At 38.0% G+C, this 23,727-nt stretch overlaps 2 protein-coding genes across 5 annotated transcripts in view; one reads left to right on the top strand and one right to left on the bottom strand.

Moving 5' to 3' along the window:
• Positions 1-4,775, top strand: part of iqsec3a (IQ motif and Sec7 domain ArfGEF 3a) — a 118,677-nt gene extending 113,902 nt beyond the window's left edge. For 2 of the 3 annotated variants that reach the window (XM_004548272.6, XM_012918418.4), the window contains one exon: positions 3,026-4,775. In XM_004548272.6, the coding sequence (XP_004548329.3) occupies positions 3,026-3,589 (564 nt within the window). In that variant the 3' untranslated portion in view covers positions 3,590-4,775. The remainder of the gene's footprint in view (positions 1-3,025) is intronic. The other variant, XM_004548273.4, reaches the window with a different exon arrangement.
• A 3,525-nt stretch (positions 4,776-8,300) lies between these two features.
• On the bottom strand, positions 8,301-21,769 carry slc6a1l (solute carrier family 6 member 1, like). Of its 2 annotated transcripts, none has more exons than XM_004548271.3 (15): positions 21,537-21,769; positions 19,193-19,552; positions 18,958-19,089; positions 18,164-18,264; positions 16,780-16,889; positions 16,537-16,669; positions 14,127-14,261; positions 13,939-14,042; positions 13,719-13,843; positions 12,788-12,900; positions 12,516-12,647; positions 12,100-12,202; positions 11,710-11,810; positions 10,316-10,483; positions 8,301-9,839 (listed from the first exon to the last, which is right to left on the bottom strand). In XM_004548271.3, exons 2-15 carry the CDS (start codon positions 19,431-19,433, stop codon positions 9,744-9,746), a joined length of 1,794 nt encoding a protein of 597 aa, XP_004548328.1. In that variant the 5' UTR covers positions 19,434-19,552; positions 21,537-21,769; the 3' UTR covers positions 8,301-9,743. The 2 variants fall into 2 exon arrangements, with proteins under 2 accessions (XP_004548328.1, XP_076731575.1); XM_076875460.1 differs by having other exon boundaries at positions 21,541-21,769.
• Positions 21,770-23,727: the final 1,958 nt, after the last annotated feature.

Genomic DNA, 23,727 nt, shown 5'->3' with positions numbered 1-23,727 from the left:
ATAAGGTGATGAGATTCTAACGTTACTATCTGCCTCAGAGCAGTGACAACAAGCCGACTGTGTTGTTACAAAATGGCCGTTAGTTGTTTTTAAAATCCTGTTGTTGTCAGAGCCTTTAAGATTTCGAGAAAAAGTTTTTTCAGTGCTGTGCACAGGTCTTGAGCCACCCTTTATTTCTTCATATTTTGCAAGGAACATGGCAAATAGGTGTGAAGATTTATTTAAACATGTGCAAAAATAAACGGAAACCTAACATATAAGTCAAAAAGTTTGTGTCTAACGTGCTTGAAAGTCAATATTTTAGATGAACACATTTATTCTTCAACACAGCCTGAACTCTCTTAGGTAAGCTTTGTTGTCATTTCTTTAAGTAGTCTTCGGGAATAGTTCTCCAGGCTTCTTGAAGGATATTCAGAACTCTTCTTTGGATTTTGACTGGCTTTTGTTCTATTTTCTGTCAAGATGATCCCCCACTGCTTCAGTAATGTTGAGGTCTGAGAGGACCTATGTCTGATAGTGTTCCATTGAGTGCTTTTATATGCAAGTCTTTGTATGATGCATAGAGCGAGAAGCAGGGTATACCCTGAACAGATTACCAGTCTGACGCAGGGCTACTGATGCTGATCTGAGCCAAAAGTTTTGGATTTGTTACTCTATAAGACTTTTTTTCTACCTCTTATTGCTTTTGCGCCAAGCTGCTGGACTTGTTGAGTGTAGAAGAACCAGATGTAAAAATCCAAATCTCTAATTACACCTGCTGCAAAATAATGGCTTTAGAGCCCAAAGACAAACTTGTGCTTAGTACAGATACATGCGAAGGCATCCTTTTGGGCTTAAACTAATGAGCTTTTTGTGATTCTTGACTAATTTGGACCATCTGTTAAACAAATCTATTTTTTACTGAGAAAAAAAACTTTTGAAAGGCACAAGAAAGTCATTTAAATCCTTCACTCTTTATCTGAAGTGATTTAGAGCTCACTGATACTGTATGGTAAGTCATCAAGAAGAAGTGACTCTTGGCACATTCAAAAGGAGAAAATGTTAATTGAGTTCTTTCGTACAAGAGTCACACCGACTGCTTTAAAAGAAGGGACGAACACTACTGTAAGACCTTTCTAACCTTAAGATACTTCAACTTCAAAGACTATTATATTCACACAGCCGGCATTCTGAAGAGGTTTGGTGGTAAAATGTTTTCTGATCGACACATTAAAACTGGAAGCATATGTAGATAGTTGTGCTGTGGTTAAGAAGCTCAAAATACATGTAAAAAGTCCCAAACTCTTAATATACACTATTATACACTTCCATGTAGGAGACTATGTACTGTGATAAAAGTCTTGAGTTATACTTTATTTCTTTATATTTTGCAGAAACCTAACTCCACCACATAACTCAAGGAATGAATCAGTGTTGTGTCTGCATATAACAAACAATTCTGCAAAGAAACTATTTTAAATGGTATCTTTAGGCACTTTGTCAAAGCATAATTTGTTCTTTGTTCTTTAGCTGAATCTATGAAAAATTCAAATCATATCATATGCCTTTTATCCCCTGGAGAGCAATAAAAGAAAGTTTTGCAGTGATTCCCAAAGTATTTTTTGCCAAAAACGTGGGATATACCGTAGCGTGTCCAGAAAAAATATTTGAGAAAAAGGACCTGACAGAATTGTGCAACTGTTAGACAGAAAGCACATGTGTAGAAAAAGGTGCTGGTGTGAATGAGGCAAGTTGTACAAAGCAGCGCCAGTCCAGTTACTATGTAGCTAGGTTAGGAGACAGACATAACAGTGACTTTCTGCATGTGAAATATGCTGGAGGTTCTGTAATTTGTCTGGGGCTGCATTTCAGCTAGTGGTGTTGGGGATCTCCAGATTTTGATTCAGCATGCAATACCTTCTGAAATGTGTCTCATTGGCATACAGGTTCATTTTCATATATAGCTTCAGTATGACAGTCATCCCAAACACAGCCAATGCATTTAAAGCATATCTGATTGAAAAATCACATGATGGAACTCTTAGTCATGGATTGGTCTCCCCACTGCCTGAACCTTAACATTGTTGAAGCAGTGTGGGATCATCTTGACACAGAACAAAACAAAAGGGAGCCAACATCCAAATAAGAGCTTTCAATGTCCTTTAAGACCCCTAGAGAACTATCACTGAAGACTCGTCTAGCAGTCCACCCGACTTCCACGCTCAAATGTTAGATTTATATAAATACACCATCGGGGTACTTTTTGCATTAATTATCTCCACCGTACACAGTGTGCATTTCAGATTGTGCTCAGTTCCTTGAATTTCTTGCCATATGTTTTCGGAGATACACATTTCTGAAACTCTGAGACGTTATACAATTCTGTAAGTAGGCTGCATAAAAAAAGATAGTAAAGGAAGAGAGATAAAGGGGGAAAAAGCTGAGGGAAACTGCCTATAGAAATCAGAGTGCTGAAACAAATGGGACATCTGGAGGTTTGCATTCTAATTGATTGTTGCCTGTGGACGTCTGTGGTTGTCACTCTGCTCACTTCCTCTCCTCCTCTTCTTCCACCTCTCCCTCTTCTTCGTATGACCTTGGTCTATGTTCTGCTTACCTCGACCCACAAGTCTCCTCGTGTTCACTGTCACCGTAGTGCCACACAGTGGTTTGGAAGGGAGACACGGGGGCCCTCAGTGTCCCCTTTGGAACCACCGGGACCGTCCTCTAGCATCGTTCTTATCCCCATTCCCCACCACTATTACCAATGACGCCAGTCACACACACTGGTGTTCCCAGCATCCAGCACTGTTCCCAGTACCTGTGGGGGTGGAGGGAGGGGAGAATATTGTAGTCACAGAATTTTACACCTCCACCGATCCTTAACACCTAAGCCCCCACGCATGCCCCGTGTGTGTGTGTGTGTGTGTGTGTGCTGTGCGTTCACTCCCCCCACAAAAAAAGAAAAAGAGGGCTTGACGGATTGTAGAGGAGGAACCAGTTTTATAACATTTGATGCTGTTCTCTTGGCTGTTTTCTAAACTAGGTGTCAATTCACAACAGGCTTCAGACGTACCAGCTCAGCAGCAGCATGGCTCGGAGCCCCGAGAGCGCGGCCCTTCTTAATCACCGGGGAGAGGTGCTTTTCCAGCAGGGGCCCCAGGGGGTAACCCAAGGGCCTGCGCCTCCACCACAGCACCTGCAGCTGCAGTCAGCGGCAAGCACTCCCGCCCATCATCTCCCCCTCCAGCAGCACCACCAGCCCTGTGTCAGCATGGCTGACCTGCGGCCTGAGGCGCTCATCCAGTGTCAGCAAATTGTCAAGGTCATCATGCTCGACAACAGCAGCCATGGACGCATGGAGGCCTTCCTCAGCCAAACGCCCACACACCACCACTACCAGCATCACCATCACCACAGCCACCATCAGCTTAGTCACTCCGCCATGTCCACCCCTGTCCGCTCGCCAAACGGTTCACACGGCAGCGACGGCCACCAGCCCCCACTGCCTCCCCCGCCTCCACCTTACAACCACCCGCACCAGTACATACCCCCAGACCCCCGCCTCAGTCTACACCGGACCCCAAGTGGCTCTCGGAGCATGGTGTAAATAAATGAATTCAAATTTTTCTCCCTGAAAGACAGACACATACTTCCACATAAACCCTATCACTTCTCTTCCTATCTAACAGTACATATTGTACATATATACATACAGATGAAGCTATAATGAAAAAAATAAAAATCCCACTTATATGCATAAATTTAAGGAAAAAAAGATTTTAAAAAAATAAGGTTTTAAAAGAGATAAGAAGAAATATAGTGCGTATATAAAGTTTTACTTGATTCCACATGTATTTTGAAATATTATGTAGTTTTAACAAATTTCTATAACTTTTTGTCAGTTTTAACTCTAGAGAAAACTCACTGCTATTCACTTCATGGATGGATTCCTTCCAGTTCCAGTATTTATCAGCAACAACAGAAACACACGAATCCCTCAAATCTTTTGAATTTTTCTTGTAATGGATGGAAAGACATCAAGGATCTTCTGCTTCTGTTCGCTTTATCATCCCAAGCCTCATGCCTACTGTGCTGTATGTGCACACGTGCGCATAGCTGACACTTAACTGAAACTCTGTGCCAAAATACATATGCCTCCACTAAACACTGACTTCTTTGCACTTGACTAAATGCTAGGGCTAGAAGAAGAAAAAAACACACTACTCCTTTGCTTTGAGAAAATAGTCATTTCAGGCTTCTTGTTCAAGGAGCAAAAAAAAGAAAAAAAAAAGAATAGCAAAACTGATATTTCATAAAAAGTTATCTACCCATTTGCGCTGTTGCTTATTTATTTATGTGATGGAGGGCCTTCTCTCTTCTCCACTCCCCCGGATTTAAAAAAAAGAAAAAAAAGAAGCAAAAATGACATTCTCCCGATAAGCTGTCTTTGTCATCCTCTCCTCCGTTGTGTTGTGGCTCTCTATCTTCAGAAAACATTCTCACCCAATTGTTGCTCTCCATATATCATTCTACAGTGAAGGATGACAAGAACCAAAGGCGACCAATCATATAGATTGCTGCCGAGCCAAAAAAGTTAACCCAGGATGCTTCTGTTGATTGATGCTCGTCTCTTACTCTTCATGTCTAACATTATTAAGGCTTTCCAGGAATTCTTGCCCCTTTTGTCAGCTGATGGAGGGAAGGTTTTGTCTTGTTTTTCAACATTTTGAAAATGTCTCATCGTCTGAAATGGCTCTAAAGCTACAGTGGGTTCAGATGTAAAAAAAAACTGACTGTCATCGGTTATCAAATGTGTCGTCGCTATATGTTTTTTTTGTTCCAAGAACTCACCCGAGAATTTCTGTTAGGACGCTACACTTTTTAAATGTCGAGATGTGTGTTTATTTTAATTTGCCATTGTGCCATCATTGTGTGTTTTCCGTTGGTGGATAAATGTCGGGCAGAGTCCACCCACAAAACATCCAGACGCTGTCTCTTTACGTCGGTACGACTGCCAGCTTTTGTTCCAGATCCTTGTGACTGTTTTCTCTGCCGTGCTAACCTTTCATTTTGACATTTTCAAAAAGGCAAAAACTACATGGAGCTTATACTGCAAAAGCTGGCATTAGTGGCATTGTTTGTGCTGCTGGCTATCCTGCTTTAAATAAGAATGGAAGGGAGGGGAGAGAGAAAAAAGAATGCATTATCTGATCTCTTTCTATTTCACCTCAGCTTAGATTGTAAATACCACATTCAAAGAGTCAGAAAGGACAAGCAAGCTACCTTTAGCCTCTTCAAATTGCTATTGCCCTGTCAAGCATCCGTCATTCTGAAATAGGTCAGCGACCGCCATAGCCTGAATGCGTTCATCTTTTATACATAACCCCCACCAGGTATTGTGAAATGGATGTTCAGTTAACTCTGTTCTCATCTGACCTCCATCTGTGTGATTTGTTGATTTATAATCACAGAGCCAATGCGGGGAGGTCTCTATCTCATCTGTCTGTCCTGTTCCACTTAGGATGTCACCCTGTGAAAAGACAGCGGTTGGACAAAAAACACAAACAAACAAACAAACAAAAAGCTTTCTGTTGTTGTGGTTGGCAGAGATGAGTGTGTGTGACCTACTCACAGTAGCATCCTAGCTTTCCTGTAAACAAATCCGTCCTCGCTCCTGTTTATCCCCGTAATTGCTTTTGTTATTATTTCATAACACAATGAGAGGAATTACAGCTTTCAAAATGAATCAAGAGCTGTGATGATTCATTTAACACATTTACTGGCTACATTGTAGAAATGAACTTTTGAAGGTTATGTAATAAAATTTAGAAACTATTCTACTATTATGAATTTTACCTTGATTGATGATGATTGTACGGTTGCTGATTTATTTGTTTGAATCAGCTTTCAGAAATTACATGATTGATTTTTTTCTTCTTCTCATGCATGTCAGTTCCAAAGCTTATTGAACCCTTACTCCCAAAATCTGGAATTTGTGTATGAAAGACTTTGCTGTGGGAGGTCAATTTTTTTTTTTGTCATGATGAAAATGAAAATTTTTGTGGTGGAATTTAAAAAACAGACATGGATTTTTATTCTTTTTTTTTTTTTTGTTACGATGACAAACACCCCTTCAAATACAAATACGAATGGCTTCTTTGGGCAAATATGTTTTTGTGCCTCGAGGCAAATCAAATGCCTCTTTCATGGCCATTTTTGCTTGTTTTGTCTTATTTCTATGTATGTTATGACCCTTTCTTTATGGTTGCACATTTTAGTCGAAAGATATGCTGCGTGTGCAAGAAACATAAATATGAGGCGCACTGAAAATGACAGATTTACATTTGCAGGGAAACTAATGTAGCATTTGGGGAGTGTAGCAGATGATATGGAAGTGCAGTAGTGGGTACCTTTCATGAAGAAACTCACAAAAGGGCTCTGCCATACCAGTACATTGCTTCATGAATGACATGTGAATCTTGTCTGGCTTTTCACCACTGTGTTTGCTCATACTAGTAAAAGAAATACAAATAGAGGAAATATTTATGGATAGACAGGTGGAAACTGAGTGCAACATGAACCATCATCTCCCTCAGTTGGCTTTAAAAACCCTCCCTGTCTTTGCGGTATATTAACATGCAATTAAAGATGATTTAAGTCTATACATCACAATGGTTTGCTTTGTTATTGGATTCAGTGGCAAGATCAGTATACTCTGAATTGCCGGGAAAATGCTTATTTTGAAATGTTACACATCACTCAACACAGCATTTTACCTTCACACACTATAAACCCGCACACATAGTTTTCCTCCTACTTTGAGTTTTATGACAAGTAATACAATAGCTAAAGAATACATGGAACAATGAATCATAACACTACTTTTATGTGAGGTGTTTGCTTCTAGTAGTAAATCCACATACTGTAAGTTTGACTTCAGTTTTATGTCATCATGTGGAACTTATCTTTATTAGTGAGTCTTATTGTTTTCAGTAACAAGCAGGTGTTTTCTCTGAAAAAGTAAACTACCTGCCAAGGAAGAGATAGTGAGTAGAACAGTGGTTGATATCACAGTGTGAAAACAGCAGCAAAATAGCAAGAGCAAAAAAGAGCCAACAGGAGTCAGCTGGATTGTCAAACTTGCAACTACGCTCAACATGAGTGGGAGTGGGTAAGAATACCTCATTGTTTTTATACACCGAGAGACAGCAAAAGAAGACATTTTTATCATTATAAATTATTCTGTTTTTGTCACAAAAATTTTGATCTGAGTATATCTGTTGCAAATTTACAAACCGCGTGGATTAACATGTCCATGCATGGAAATACAGAAAATAAAGCAATGCTGTACTTTAAGTAACACCAGAAATCATGACTGGTGCCAGTGCTGGAGGTATTGCATCGTAGCACCTTCCTTAGTGTCACAGTGTAAAGAACTTTCAGGAATTGCTTAGCTGGGCAATACCGCAGCACATTGAACCTGCCGATGTGTAGCAAAGAATGTCTATTTGCATTTTCTCATTTCTATTTCAGAACACGAATCCGTGCAGGAGACAAAAGTAAAACACTGAAAAGTTGAGCTGGTCTTTTGTTTTGAATTAATGCCATGTTAAAAAGACACATTGGTGACATTTTTAGAAAAAAGTCATTTTAGGAGAAAAGGCAAATATAGTTGTAGTTACCTTAATAAAGTGATCAGAAGTTTACATATACTCCTCACAGGCATGGATATCATGGTAATATGGGGCTCAGACAGCATATTTAATATTCTTGAAAATAAAAGCTCTGTGCACAAATTTACATTTATTTTGGATTTTCTCTAAATCTGCTACCCTTTCACACTGCATGCTTTGGTAACCATCAACAAGCTATTTGACCAGTCATTTTGGTAGAATTGGTAGAGTTCATTTAAATGGATTCATTTCCTGGTATGAACCGAGCTTTTAAGCATAGTACAAACATTTTCAATAGGGTTGATGTTGGGGAATTGGGAAAGCCATTCCAGAATTTTGTCCTTGGTTGGTCAGTTTATCAAAGACATAACAATATGCTGCTAATGTTAGATAAACCTTGTTCCCAAACACCAGCTCTGACAAGTTATTCTCACTCTGAAATTTTGATTGTTATCAAGGAAATCATTTTTATTTAGGCAAAATTGAGAGATAAGAAGATAAAATCTATACACCCTGGAAATAAAGTCAAATTACAATAACATTGATGACTGTGAGGAGTATATGTAAAGTTTTGACCACAGCTGTATATACTGAAGTTACTGACTTCTAACTAGCTGATGAGAAATGAAGAATTGACATCCCAAGTGCCAATGGTATACATTTTATTAACATGAACACTGAAGCAATATCAGGGTATATCTTTAATACAGATCATAAAGTTGCAGTCCAAAGAAAACCTTGCTTCACTATATTCAGTCATTTTAAGTTTTACAAACATACTTAAGCATTACGTGTTTTTTTTATGTATTGATAAAATTAAGCTTAATGAAGCTTTTAAAAACCAAACAAAATTTTGGAGATGAAAAAAGTGTCTTTTCTTTTACTTTTCTTTTTTAAGATGCTTGGTTTTCACATTCACCTTATAAAACAGAGTTTGAAAACATTTATCATGAAAAGTTTCATAGTTTAAAAATACACTTAATACAAGCATAGACTGTTTATAAAATATGGATGTATCCAACCCACTAGTTTATTGACTTCCGCCTCTGCATTTTTGACATCACCCTATTTTACCATCTGTTTTACTCTAAATCTGACCATTATATACAAAATAAACACTATCTTGTATTAAGCAAGACATAGTGGTTAAAACCATAAACCCATTAGTAAAGTGTTTACTTGAATAACAGGGTAATGTTATAATAAAGATTAAACAATCAAACTTCTTCTGGCAACCAGAGTAGTCGCCCCCTGCTGGTCAGGTGAATGAATTTAAGTTTAAGGCACTTCCACATTGGCTTCACTTCTCAGTTCCTGGACCTACATCCACGTTTTATAGACAGTGCATAAATATAACAAAACAATTATATTTACAGTTCTCTAATATTTTAATCAAACTCTTCAATATACATACTTAACTTCAATATACATAATTAAAAACTAAAAACAGGTATTTCAAAACTGTGTTAACTGAAAAACAGCATATGGTAAATAACGTGTAGATTTCCTTATTTATTGTAAAGATTATCATGAGAAATATTACTTTTCATTTTAGGTCTTGGTCAGATAAATGTGACCTACAGACAACTGAAGCAATACTGTGTTGCTGAGAATAACTACATCACAGTAACTGGTTGGTTCTTTAAATGAAATATTGGGGTTCCCCATTAATAGAGTTTTATACTTGAAATCGAGTTTTACCAGTTTTAACAGTTCCATTTCGCAGTACAACAATATTCATTAAATTTGCAGTAACGTTATAAACAAAGGCCTTCATTGTGCTGCAATTTATGAAGAGCATGTGGATTTACATTCATGATGGTTTATTGTACATATGGGCTTTGTATACAGGTTTATTGTGACCTGTATCATTCACTTGCTTGCCATAACTTTTACTGAAACAATATCTATGTCAAAAATACTTATTCATCTTCTTTATTTACTTCAACTCAAGTTGAAGGATGGTTAGACACTGTAGTCCAGAGATTTGCTGCATCCATCCATCCATCCATCCATCAAATTGTTAACTTCCAATATTAACTACATTAAGTCCTGGCAGACAGATTTATTTAGCTTGGACAATCAGGTTTAGACAGGTGCTTCACCCACGCTGTCTGTGTGTGTGAATTCATTCTGCCCTGATCGCCTTTCATCCTCCTGGGCAGTTGTCATCCTCCGCCAACGCTGGACATGTAAAAAAAAAACCAAACTATTACATCACAATATGATTAAATGATTATGATTTGAACCCGGGTGAGAGTATTGGCTGAAATTGTACTCACATTCACACATGAATAATGTAAAAAGTTAACAAAATATGCTCTTTAGCCCGAAGTTAAATATCTCACAGGAATCAGCAGCAGAGACGTAAAGCTGCTTTGTAAATATTTACTGTCACAAGCAGTGCACGTCTTCAAAAATATACTTTCCTGCCTAAAACCAGAATAATAATGTCGGCCTTGAGCAAAAACCATCAATTCTGTTCTTCCTGAATAACTACAGTCTTTATAAGAGATGAACTTCAGCCTTCCAGGACTTTTTCCATTTTTAATCTTATGTGTTACCTGTATATTCTCTTTTCAACACTTTATTGCATAATTTTCTTTTAGCCTGAGATGATTAAAATCAGAATCTGAGAGAGTTGTGTAAGATGTTTGTACCTGTTTGATGCTGCCTTTGGTGCTGCAGAACATGTAGATAACATAGCCTGGGATGAGTACCATGGAGGACATTGCCATGAGCCAGCCAATCACTTGGCCCCACAGGGGGTACACATACTTCCCCAAGGTGAGAGGAGACATCTCAATGGCACTAAAGGTAAACACTCCCTACAAAATAAAATTATAATATTCATATATCAATATACTCCAGTGCAGTAATTATTCATAACCTGAGGGTCTAGATAAGCCAGGAAACTTGTGCTTAGCAGTTTTGTACAAACGTCTTGAGCCAAGACTTTGCTAGGAAAATGGGAGATGGTTGCAGGAGTTTATTCAACACGTGCAAACATACATAGATATACAGCAAATAAGGTAAAAAATAAAAATAAAAAATAGTCTAACGATGTAAAGGTAAGTATTTGGTGACTTTCTTTAAGTAGTCTTCAGGATTAGTTCTCAAGGACATTCAAAGCTCTTCTTTGGATGTTGGACGCCTTTTGTTTCGCTCCCTGTCAGGTGTAACTTTATTTTTTAATGAGTCAGTGTTAAATGTCTTAACAAGCAACAACAAAACTTGAATTCCTCTGAAAATGATCAGGTACAAGGACTGAACTGAAGAAGAGTGAAAATTAAAGCCACAATCCAAAACAGATGTTCAGAAAACATGGCTGCGCAACGGAAGCAAATATATGTAAGAAAAAAACCCCAACAAAAGCACTTTTTTATATACAAGTTTACATTTTGAGATTAAACTTGAAATACTTTCAAAAGTGGCACTAAGGTCTAGCTCCTTAGATGTGAAATATATAGAAACAAGCATTGATTTTTGCACATACTGTAGATTGATTGGGTTTTGCATCATTAGACATAGCCGTGCTTTGAGCAAAATACTAGCATGCTAACCCACACAAAAATACCTGCTGAAATACCTCTGCTCACCAAGTACAATGTGTACTTTATTGACTTGCATGAGTTGGCATGCTAACAGTCCAGTCGAGGTTAATTGTCATTAGCTTTTCTTTTAGACCACATGCGACAACAGACAAACTATCCAACAGTGTTCCTGGTTAAAATAACATTCTGCTTATTCTTAGACAATCAGATTATCAAAGCATTGTCTAGTTTGCAATTTCTTCCAAATTTCCCTCAGTGTTCTTTTTCAATACAGGACTAACTTTGCAAGATTTCCCAAAGGACCTGACCGTCCATGAGGTCAAATACAAATTAGAATACAAATTAGATCAATTCTCTACCTAAGGCCAGTGCTTTAGCTTGATGGATCCCTAGATTTCCTGGCAGAAGAACAAAGCCTGACTGAAAATTACAAATTTAAAGAATTAAGCACCTCTAGGTGAAGGTCATAGAGGTCAAATCCATAATCAGTTTTCTCCTACCAAGCAAATTAGAGGTGTGAAGATCATCCAGCAAAGCTTCCACCAGCCACATGGCCGATAGCCGATCATGTCCTCGATGTTCTTATAAAATCTTTCAGCTCCTGTGGCATAAAGAGAGGAGGGCAAAGGGAGTGTTGGTGTTAATGAGGAGAGAGCGACTGCCAGAACAAAGCCATAATGGTGGGGGTGGGAAAGGGAAGCCAAGATGGCAGAGATTTATAGATGTAATTTCCTGTTGAACAGCTAAGTAGGAAATTTAAATGCTGGAGTCATTGTTACATTTCGTCCAGAATGACTCAAATTATTACCAATGTGGTTACATTTAATTTCAAGTTGTAATATTTGCTTTAATTCTTCTTTTTTTTAATGAAAAGAAAATGGATTTCCTACCATAAAACCAGGATATGGAAATGGTTTCAAAGAAGACGAGGAAGAGCAGACACATCCCACTGGCGGAGTAGTAATCAAACAGCTTGAACACATAGAGACCACCCTAGGAGATTTCAACACACATACAGGAACACGCATAACTACTTTAGAGACTATATATTACCATCCCTCTCTTCATTGAATAAAATATGCATGATGAGAGTACACCGCAGGTTGTTGTGAGATCGTTTTGTCATTATGCATAATGCAAGAGCTCTTTTCCCTTGTGTCGGAAAAATGCGCAAGAGTTCACACGAGCTGGGTTTCAAGACCGTCCTCTTATAATATTAAACAGGTTTACACGCATTCTTTGGATGGTTAAAACCCTCTTTACTTTGTTCATTTTATAGTGACCTAATGCAGAGTTCATGCAGCACCTGCGTGATGTTAGAGAAGCCGACGATGAAGGAGATGAAGCAGACAATGAGGATGAAGACCTTCTTCCTCTTTCGCAAAACCATGGGATATTCATCCATCAGAGCTGTGATGAAGCCCTCTACTGTGCAGAACTAAAACACGATGACGTGAAGAATGTGGTTTGTTATTAAAAGAGAGCACCAGTATCTTAGTTTAGTTCATCTATAAACTTATAGCAATCACCAATTAATCAGTTGTAATATCTCTATTACAACATCTGGATTGATGGTACCTGACTGTCCAGGCCCAACATCATGAGCATGGAGAAGAACAGGATGGCCCATAGCGAGGACATGGGAAGCTGTGTGACTGCCTGAGGATACGCTAAAAATGCCAGCCCTGGACCTAAAAATTGCAAACGAGACAAATTATTAAAATTATAAATGCTTTAACTTATAACATTATATGAATTACTATATTAGATACACATCATTAATACCTATTTTGACCTCTTTTTGCCTTTAGAATTACTTTAATCCTTCCTGGCATAGATTCAATAAGGTTCTGGAAACATCCTCACAGATTTTGGTCCTTACTGACTTGATTGCATCAGACAGTTGGTGCAGATTTGTTGATTGCACCAACTTGGACCAATCAACTGGATTGAGATCTGGTAACTACAGAGGTCATTTGAGATGGTGATTCAAACTTCATAACATGGCACATAATCCTGTTGCAAGCAGCCATCAGAAGACGGCTGAGGTCATAAATAGATGGAAATGGTCAGAAACAGTACTCAGGAAGGCTGTGCCGTTTAAACATGCTCAGCTGGACTAAGGTGTTACTAAGAGACCTAATGTGTGCCAAGAAAATATTACAAATAGCATTTATCTGGAACTGTTGATGCAAAGCACGATGAATCTGTGCTTTCATGTTGTTTATGCTAAATTCTGACCCTACCATCTGATTAGTGAGAATAATTATTTTAAACCTGCACATAGTAGCAATTCGTGCTTAATTTAGTAAAACCACATCAAATATTTTTCTCTCTTTGACCACCGATGGCCTGTGTCTGTATGCAATATTATATTATTATTTTTAAAATGTTTTTTAGTTTCAAACTTCATAATGCTTCTAATATGTACATTAAAAATATTTAATCCAGAAGTAATCAAATCTGAATAATGAACAATTTCTTATAAGTTATAAAATATGACTTTCACCTGATGCTGCCAGTTCGTGCACGGGTTTCTTCGTGATGTAGGACATAAAGCCTACGATGGAGAAGATGACAAATCCAGCAAACATGCTGGTGCAAGAGTTGATGCAGCATACTATGACTGCATCCCTGAGAAAACATCAGTCAGAGAAGAAAAGAGCATCATTGTCTGTGCATCGTCTACAAAAGAGGATTCTACAACACTTTGGATTTCCTGCTCCTACTTGTAGACATCGTTGTTGTAAGAGTTGTAGCTTCCCAATGCGATGAGCGATCCCAGGCCCAGTCCGTATGAAAAGAAGATTTGAGTTGCTGCATCCAGCCACACCTGTGAGACAACATAGTGTAATTACTGGTGTTTGTTTGTTAAGACGCGTGGGTGATTAGATGAGGATTTGTGCAAACTATGAACCTCAGATCTGACGAGCTTATTGAAGTCTGGAGTAATGTAGAAGAGAATCCCATCTATGGCTCCAGGGAGTGTGACCCCCCTGAAGAACAGGATGAACAGCATGAAGTAGGGATAGGTGGCTGAGAAATACACTACCTGAAAGACAGAATGATTTATTTTTAATTATTTAAATGAAAGAGAATTAAAAATGTTGAAAAGTCCAAAACATTTTATAGGACTGAGTATGCTGTTTGCATATTTTTAAACACATTTCTGTTAAGATATTGAGATGGATTTGCTTTTCAAATTATCAAAATTGCAAACATGCTATTTGCTCTAAATAATTACATCAAAAGAGATGCAAAACAGTGTACAGAAAAGGGAACTACTGAAATATTTCCATCATTTCTCTTTGCCAAAAGATCTGTAGGATGTGTCCCATAGTTCTTGTGCATGATGATTATCCTTAATTGGTAATGTCCATCAAGGCCAGGGCCTTTGGGAAATTCATTTTTCTCACTGCTCTCAGATGCCGCACATTAAAATCCAATTATCCCTGGCGGTGAATGTGTAAATGTGTTTCTGCTCATATACTTTACTTGCGGTAATTTGAAATCCCAGGTAGTAGGCAAAGTGAAGATTTTTCTATCACCTCTAAATTGTCCAGCAGTATTCAAATCTTGCATTTTGAAGCTATTTCTATTTCAATTTGAATAAAATGGTAAAAGAGAGATTGGATGTGCACAGAAAAATGACAGCGGATGCAAACATCTGAAACTGGAAGAAAATACTGTCTCTCAGTTCTTAGGTTTAAGATATCAGGACATCCTAAACAATGATTTGGTTCTTAGCAGGTTCTATATTAAATGCAATTTAATATATCATTATTTATTTAACAAAAACTAAACCAAAATGCAGAAGCAGTGTGTGAAAAACAGTGCACCCAGTGATTCAGTAGCTCATAGAGATGTCTTTAGCAGAAATAACATGAAGTGATGGTTTTCTGTATGACTTTTCAGTCTCTCAGATCATTGTGAAGGAATTTTCTCCCAGCTCTCTTAAAGTCTCTTCAATCAGGTTGAAGTCTGGACTTTGACTTGGGCACTGAATTACCTTGATTTCTTTACATCAAACATCCTGTTGTAAATATGCTGCTGTGCTCGGGATCAACTACTCCGTTTTCGACTAACCTTTAGCTATCATATGGTTTTGCATTTGATGCTAGAGTATTTTGCTATACAAATGAGTTCACGGTCAACTCAAAATGTAGGTGCAACCTTCCACTACTGTCCTCGACAGCTGGTATGAGGTGTTTGTGCTGATATGCTTGTTTGGTTTTTGCCAAGCATGGCACTGGGTATTGTGGCCAAACATCTCCACACTGGTCTCATCTGTTCCAGAAATCCTGTAGTTTGTTTAGATGTAACTAAGCCGTACAGCCATAACTCTTTCAGTCATTTATTCTAATTGTACTGTTATGAATTTTAACATTTAAAATGTTAACTAAGGCTAAAATGTAGCTCTTGGTTTTTTATGCAGTTTGTCTGCAATTGCACCATCTGACCTTGGGTTGAATTTGCTCCTGGGAAGACTGGCAACTGTCTTGAATGTTTTGCACTCATGAAAAAGCTTGCACAAACTTGCTGATGATTAATCAGTTGAATGTGATTAGCAGCACCTGGCTTCTACTTACCCTCTTAATTCCTATGGAGAGAGTGAGTGAGGGTGCACTTTTTCACACACAGCTTCTGCATCATTATATAATATAAAATAAAAATGGCATAAATAATGACACTTTGTAATATATGCAGCATTGTTGTTCCTTTTAAGTTTTATTAAAATAATTTTATGATGTGCCACGGACCAGGTTAGCTTTTATATTCAGATACATAAAACTTTAGTAATGAAAGAGGGTGCACTCAAACAGAGAGATGATTTAAGAGAAGAGTCAGGAAATCATGAAAGATTTAAATACATTTAAACAAAAACTGAAAATTAAACATAATTTTCAGCTGATCGGTGCTTCAGTCAGATAAGAAAAAAATGAAGATTTTTTTGTTATTTCCATGCCACTGTTTGCATCTGACTCTCAAATATGCTGAACGCACCAACTTTATAGCCTGCTGCAGCTAGTAGTCCTAAAAAAATACAAATGTTCAACTTTTAATATCTCTGAATTCATGTTTCCTTTTATTAGGTTTCACCCACTTACTCGGGCAACAACCACAACATGAGGTTTACATCATGAAAAGCTCAACGTCTGGTCATGTTTTCATGATTAAAGCTTTAATATTAAGGGAGTGGGAGGCAGAAAGAGGTGCTGATAAAAATACTGGCCAGTGTAAACCGAGTGGTCTGAGACTGATGAAAACACAAAGCCTAAACAACACAAAAGAAGAGAATTAACAGAAACGGGGGCAGAGAGACTCACCTTTCCCGTCCATTCAACTCCTTTCCAGATTGAGAAGTAGACAAGAACCCACGCCAGCCCAAGAGTGCCCACTAAGGGCCAGCGTAGCTCTCCTGGTTCCTCCAGGCCATTAGACAGCTGGTGCATGTTACGCCTTCAGAAACACACACAGGCATTCTTTGAATCCAGACGGAGATAAGCACCAAGAGCTTCCAGATATACCTCTCTATACATTCTCGTGCAGAATATCTCATATTAACTTACTCCCAAAACTCGGTGACAGCGCTGGTCAAGTTGGTGGTGTCTGTCAGACTGTAGTTGGAAAAACATTTTTCCGTGTTCCAGGGGTTATCACAGCTTTGCCAAGGCAGCTCCTGCATACACAGCATACAGTATGCATGAACAAAAACAGGTTCTAGGAGGAAAAATCATCAAAACTGCAAACCACAAAGACTTTCCCAAACAAAAGAAACAACGACAGAGACAGAAAGGCAAACCACCCAACAGTGAAAATGACATTTAATGAACTCAGTCTGTTTTTGACCTTCAGCTAAAAACACTGAACAACAATGACAACCCTTTTTTTCCTGCTTCGTAGTTTTCCCAGTACAAGAAACTTATGCCTGCAAAGTCTTTACATTTCTGCCATCGGGCTTCTTAAAGGCAGCCAGTCATGCAGAGAAATACCAAAGCAGAATGATAATGCAGAGAAAGAAAACCACTGCACACTGAGAAAGATGGTAAACAAATCCTAAATAACCTTACTTATGGACGAGGTGGCAAAAGTATGTCTGGAAAATGGGATAAAAGAAAACTGAGTCCAACATACTATAAGATTAGTATAAATTAGCAGGTTTCGTATTGGACCTACATCAACTTTTACATTTTTATTTTATTTTTTATCTTTTCTTATTTTAATAAGTTTTACAGCTTTTTCTGCTGATGAAGACCAACAACCCTAATTCCAAAAGAGTTGGGGGACTGTGTAAAATGTAACTAAAACAGAAATAAAATCTCGTAAATCATATTTTGTTTTTATTTTGCTCATCGTTATGGGAGTTTATGTTGTACTGTAACCTGCATATATCCTTTAGCACTGACAGTGCCTTTGTAGCAAGCTCCCTATTCCTAATTGGCTTTGGCAAAATCAGCCCAGTCCAAAAGCCTGGCAAGATGCGTGCTTAGGAACTGAGTGCTAATAACAAGCCAGATGGTCCCTCTACTCGTTAGTGCGGAGGATGTTGCGTCTATGACATAATGATGCCGGTTTTTAATGCTGTGCTTCCTGAAGGCACAAAGCTAACATGTACTCATGCTGATTTTTGATCTTATCTCTTGCACACAGAGATTTCTCCAGATTCTGTGAATCTTTTGATGATATTATGGACTAAAGACAATGAGATATTCAAAGTCTTGACTGTTTTATATTGAGGAATTTTGTTCTAAAATTGTTCCAAAATTTGTAGACTGTGCTCACTTGATACCAAATAGACAAAGTCAATGACAAAGATAGTTCTTGAAGACTAATGAAGTTGCTACATAAATGCTGGATTCAAATACAAGCACAGGTTGACTCAACTTAGCATGTATGACAGTGTTTACAACTTCTTTTCTGTGTTGCAGGTTTGCTACTGATTATGTAACATACCGAACCAAAAGAGTTGAATAAGTAGTAGAGCGCCCAAGCAATGATGATAATGTAGTAGATGTTGAGCCAGAAGGACAAAACAACTGCAGCCAGACCAACTCCTGAAGCGAGAACAAGTGTCAGTGTTGCACAATACAATGTTTTACAGGTCAGCTAACATGCAAGGTTGTATGTAATGAAAAGAAAGGAAGAGGGGAAAGATACACAAGTTACTAACTAATTTTAAAAATGATGTTGCGTGACAGAGAAAAACTAACATGGTCATCATCATCTTTATTATTGGCAGAGTTGTCATTGTGCTGTTTCTAATGCTCAGTTGCTTTTGGCTTTGCATCACGCTCACTGGCATTGTTGCTGTCTCTGCTGCCTGAGGATCTGCAATGAAGTGCTTCACTCGAGTTATTTTAGTGTCGGGGCAATGGTGTTATTGCTATCCCCAAACAGGAGAGCATTTAGCAAGATGTCAAAAATAATTGTGGATAACAACAACAACAACAACAACAACAACAACAACAACAACAATAATAATAATAATAATAATAATAATAATAATAATAATGATAGTAATAATAATAATAATAATATGGAAAGGAGCAGGAAAGAATAAGACACTGGAAGTTCCTGTACAGGTAATTAAGGTCTCACAGAATGGGAACAAGTTCAGTCACTAAAATAACGCCGATTTCTGATGTATATAGCTTTCACGATGCTCATAATCCTTACTCGGAATATACATGGGTGAATTCTAAATGTACACAATGAAATGTAAATCCATATTTTTCTTTATACATTACCCTTCATCATAGGGATTAGTCTCCACACCCCAAGTCCTCCAACTGAAGTGAACTGTCCCAGAGCTGTTTCCAGGAAGAAAAGCGGTATCCCAGCAAAGACCAGTGTCATAAAGTATGGGATCAGGAAGGCCCCTGATACAAACACATCAAACAGACAAACAAAATATATTTGGTAAGATCTTGTATACAGGAATTAGAAAAACTCTGAAGTTCTAATAAATTGCATAGCTCTTACCTCCACCATTTTTGCCACACAAATAGGGAAATCTCCACACATTTCCTAAACCGATGGCATATCCAACACATGAGAGGAGGAAATCAAACTTGCCCTTCCAGCTTCCCCTGTCAGGAGGCTCTTCCACATTCTTCTTATTATCTGCAGGGGGCGCCACACGATCCAGCTCCTCAAAGGGAACTGCTTGTTTGACCTCTGAAGGGGAGTTCAAGTCCACTGTACTTTGCCCAGTCTTCCCCATTATGGGACCACTGTGGACCAATGGGGTCAGAAAGCCACCTTTCTGTAGTGTCTCTGCGGTTGAGTGCCTCACACTGCGTTTGGATCTCAGTTGGATGGATTCAGGATAATGCGCTGACACTGGACGCATGTAAAGTTTGAAAATGAAAGTAGAGAAGAAGAAGTTTGTTGCTGTTGTTATTATTTAATACAAATATTAGTGGCTTTGTGGTGCATATATTTTAGTGGAGGGAAATACCACTCAATTCACAATTTATTGCCACTGAAACAGTTTTATAGTCTTTTAGAGCCCTTTTAAGAACTTGGGAAACTGCCTCTGAAAACTAAAGCTAATGGCTGTCACATAAATTACTGAGAAACATCTGTAGTTCCAGAAAATATGAATTCAAATAAAGGACAAAAACCAAACCCGGCATTCTTAGAAGGATCGAGGCTCACAGAGGCCTTCTGTAGACGGACAGCAGACTTGCTTTGCTTTAACTTTAACCCATAGATCCCTAGGAGTAGTAGTAGTAGTAGGAACATTTAATTGCTAAAACTAATTTTTCTCTTCAGGAATGCAAATAAATAACTGTAATTTCACATCCTAAACCAAAAAAAAGTGCTTTACTTTCTTCTGCCTTTTTATAAAATAGCACATTTGAGAATTCACAGATAACAACAATAATTATATTTTAGCATTAAAACTAACATTTTGTGATTTTGCACATACCAGTGGGTTAGTCATTGCAGAAACACAAATAAATATATAGTTTACCAATAATGTAAATTTATGGCAGCTTAAGGATAAATCTTACCCTGGGTGGTGGTCTAATACATTTGCAATAAATAAATAACTGAAGCACCCAATAATATATAATAGATTAAATATTAAAATGTATATTAAAATAACTTGCACAAGCATAATTTTTAAAGAGTTTGATCTAGGTGCTATACTTGGGTATACCAACTCAAGCCACAAAAAAGCACCCAGATGACTGAACTACATGTTCTTATCACTACCAACAAACCTGCTGCACCTTTCTTTCTAGTCCACCACAGTCAAGTTCACGTTGGGTCACCGAAATACCAAAATGATGACAATTTCAAGAAATTCCTACTGTTATCTACACCTGCCGGTGCTGGTCACACATTGTCTGCCCAAAGAATATTACCTCCTTTTTTTGATAGAGTGGTAATAATTTTTCATTTACTGGCTGTGGAATGATCTCTTCATGCCTGAATAGCATTTTATGGTAAGGTTAATCTAAGCACTGGGTGTAAGTTGTTTCATGCTTGCAAATATTGATTGGCCCAGAAAATGTCCAAATTGTTTTATGCCAATTGCTGGAGGTTATTAACATTACAGCACTGTTTAATGGTATATTTCCTGGAAAAACAAGACATTCTCTGCTCAACTCTGATTTGTTTCTTCCAGGTCATTTTACTGTAGTTCCTCAGTGATGTGACACTGGTTATTGGAGTTAATGTTTTCTGTCTTTTTCATAGTACTTTAACTAACATAATGGAAAGCCATAGTTCATAGGTGCCTCATTTATATTCTAGCCTTTGATGATGTTGAGGAAACCTTTCGTAAACATGTACTAAATATCATAAAAGTACACGTAGTGACATGTTCAGATTAAAAAACAAGCAGTTGGGTCTTTTAAAAATTAAAACAAGCAAAATGTTATATAATCAATATGGATACAAAAAATATTCATGCTGTGAAATGTACCATGTTCCACACTATGTAATTTAATCAGATTTCAGTGGGCAGAACACCATGAAATGATCAGATATTCACTTTCAACTAGTTGTCTAGGTGAGAACAAGTGTTTTTTCAGAGGCAAAGGAATAATATAAAAATATCAGACATTCCCTTTGAGGATGTTATCCATTTAATCTCAAAGATTTTTTGTTCTTTTTTTTTTTTTGACAGTACAGGCCTTTTAGATGCCAGCTTCTTTGGTGTGCATTAGCACAAAGGTTTAGCATTTCCCAGCAGCTACAAAATCAGCCATTAAAAAAGTGCAGTTTAGCTTGTTTATCTTGCCATTTTCATGACTCAGTGACAAACGGTGAAAAACAAAGTATGAAAGAGAGGGAATGAATCCCGTCCTACCTACGAGATTTCCACGTCCTTTGTCAGGTCATCAGCTTCAGTGTGCCACACTTGCGGTCTTAAAGTTCTGAAACTTCAGTTCAACATCCAAAAGGATCAAGTTGAAAAGCTTCAAACCAATCCTCCATGCCCTGTGTCTGAAAATCCAAATTGTTCTTTCCTGTGTGCTGTCTGTTGGAGGACTTGCAGCTGGTATCGAGTGGTTGATAATAAAGTTCGACCTGTGTGTCTACTTTGATTACTGTTCACTTCTGACTAGTGAGGCCCCGTGGCCATGGGGGATACAGTATGTCAATTGCCTAGCTCTGGTGGGGAACTCTAGCAGCAGCAGCAGCAGCAGAGTGTGTGTTTGTGCATTATGCATATGTGTTTGTTATGATGGCCAAGGTCAGCTCTTGCCAGCGCCGTTACCATGGTATTTCCCAACAGAGAAGTGCCTGATCAGTGAAAGAGCTCATGGAGTTTTGGAAAATGAATCCAGCAATGGCTGCTGGCAGAGACCCTGGAAAAGTATGATCACAAATGTGGTCATGCCAGTATCAGACTCTGACCACACTGATGCAGAAAGTGACCTAATATCCATCTGCAATGTCCTCGCTTGAAGGGGTTACAGGACACAGGGGGTGTATAAAATCAGTTTCATTTCTGCAGCCAGTTTGAAAAATGACCATTGTTACTTTATAGGATAACCAAAAGGGACGTGTGTATGAAAATACACAACATCACATGCTTGCTGCTTCAGTAAAACATGGCAGTAAAACAATTTTTGAGTGTATCTTTAAGTAAAGCAGCAACCCAAGGCACGTTCACAAATTCACATTCTGCTATTAAAGCTCATCCTCACAATGAATCTTAAATAAACCGCTTACAAGCACAAGTAGAGAGTCATAAAATTGGTAATGATATATATTAAGGTCAGCTGCTCATTCCAGCAAGAGCGTGTCACATTGTGAGTCTTCTTTAAATACATATAAATGAGACTCTTTTCATGCTTTTTAGGATCTACTACCTATACTGCCTTGTTCTTATTGGAAAAGGAAGTCCACAAAAGTGCACAAAAAGGCTACAATAATGATCGAGTGATGTTATCCACACTGTATTTTTAATTACTCAAGTGACAGTAAAACATTGTTGCCGTTATTAATAATGGAATTAGATAAGAGACGTGAATTTCTTGTTTCTCCTGGCAGGTAACCTCCTGGCTTTAATATCTGGTCCAGATATTCTATCACCAGCCAATTACAGTGACTAATGAACATTCCCACAATGCCCAATGGTTTGCTGGTGGATCAGGATCGCTGATAGACTCAGGGTTTCAAAAGTGAGAGATTAGATCATATTAAGCCTTAATTACACCCATAGTGAGTTGTTCCCATCAAGAACAGATTCAGCGTAATCTCCGCTGTGGTTTATTGCCCATGTGGGCCCACATGATCATAACTGGGTGGATTGGAGTTGTCAAAGCTGGTTTTCATCAATCTGTTTACAACGTCCCCATGATCAGTGCAGCCTGATTATAATTCCAGGGCATTTATTGCCAAAGATAATTGAGAGCGATTGTGTAGACAACAGAGGCTGAATATCAAAATAAGTGAATACATTTTTAAAAGGGCTTGTTGTTAGGATTATTTTACAATTTGATTAATTTTAGACTCACTTTTTCATAATAAAATAAATGTCAGCATTCTTTTTAAATGACACAATGAGGAAAAGGGCAGAGAAGGTTGCAAAACACAGAGGAAACACTTCATAATCATAAAGGGAGAAGTTAACGTTTTGCAGAGATTATCACGCTGCCTAAAAGTACAGTTTATCACCATGAAAGTGCCGCAGTGGTCCTTGTCAGCTTTCTGAAACACAAGTACAAATGCAGTTCAGTGCAGTAGTCTTATAGCTGCTGTTGAGCATCTTCAAATATTTATGCGTTTTATTTACATTATGGGAAATCTATAATCTTTTAACAGCAGCCATATCGAGTAGGGTACTTTAGACATTTGCTGACTCTGCATGTTTAGATAAACTTCAATGGTAAAGTCATTTGTATGTATGAGCACTGCTCCTGTCACCACTTAATGAGTGCCCGTAGCGACAAACTGTTTCTCAAAAAGCTGATAAATGGCTCATATACAATTCAAAAATAAATCATGTGTGCGGTTTCAAAAAAAGTTAAACTCTGTAAATTGGAAACTTT

The sequence above is a fragment of the Maylandia zebra genome, linkage group LG17 (genome assembly GCF_041146795.1).
Source record: "Maylandia zebra isolate NMK-2024a linkage group LG17, Mzebra_GT3a, whole genome shotgun sequence".
Classification (NCBI taxonomy): Eukaryota; Metazoa; Chordata; class Actinopteri; order Cichliformes; family Cichlidae; genus Maylandia; species Maylandia zebra.
Note: the sequence above shows the minus strand (reverse complement) of the source record. Positions and strands in the feature narration are given on the sequence as shown.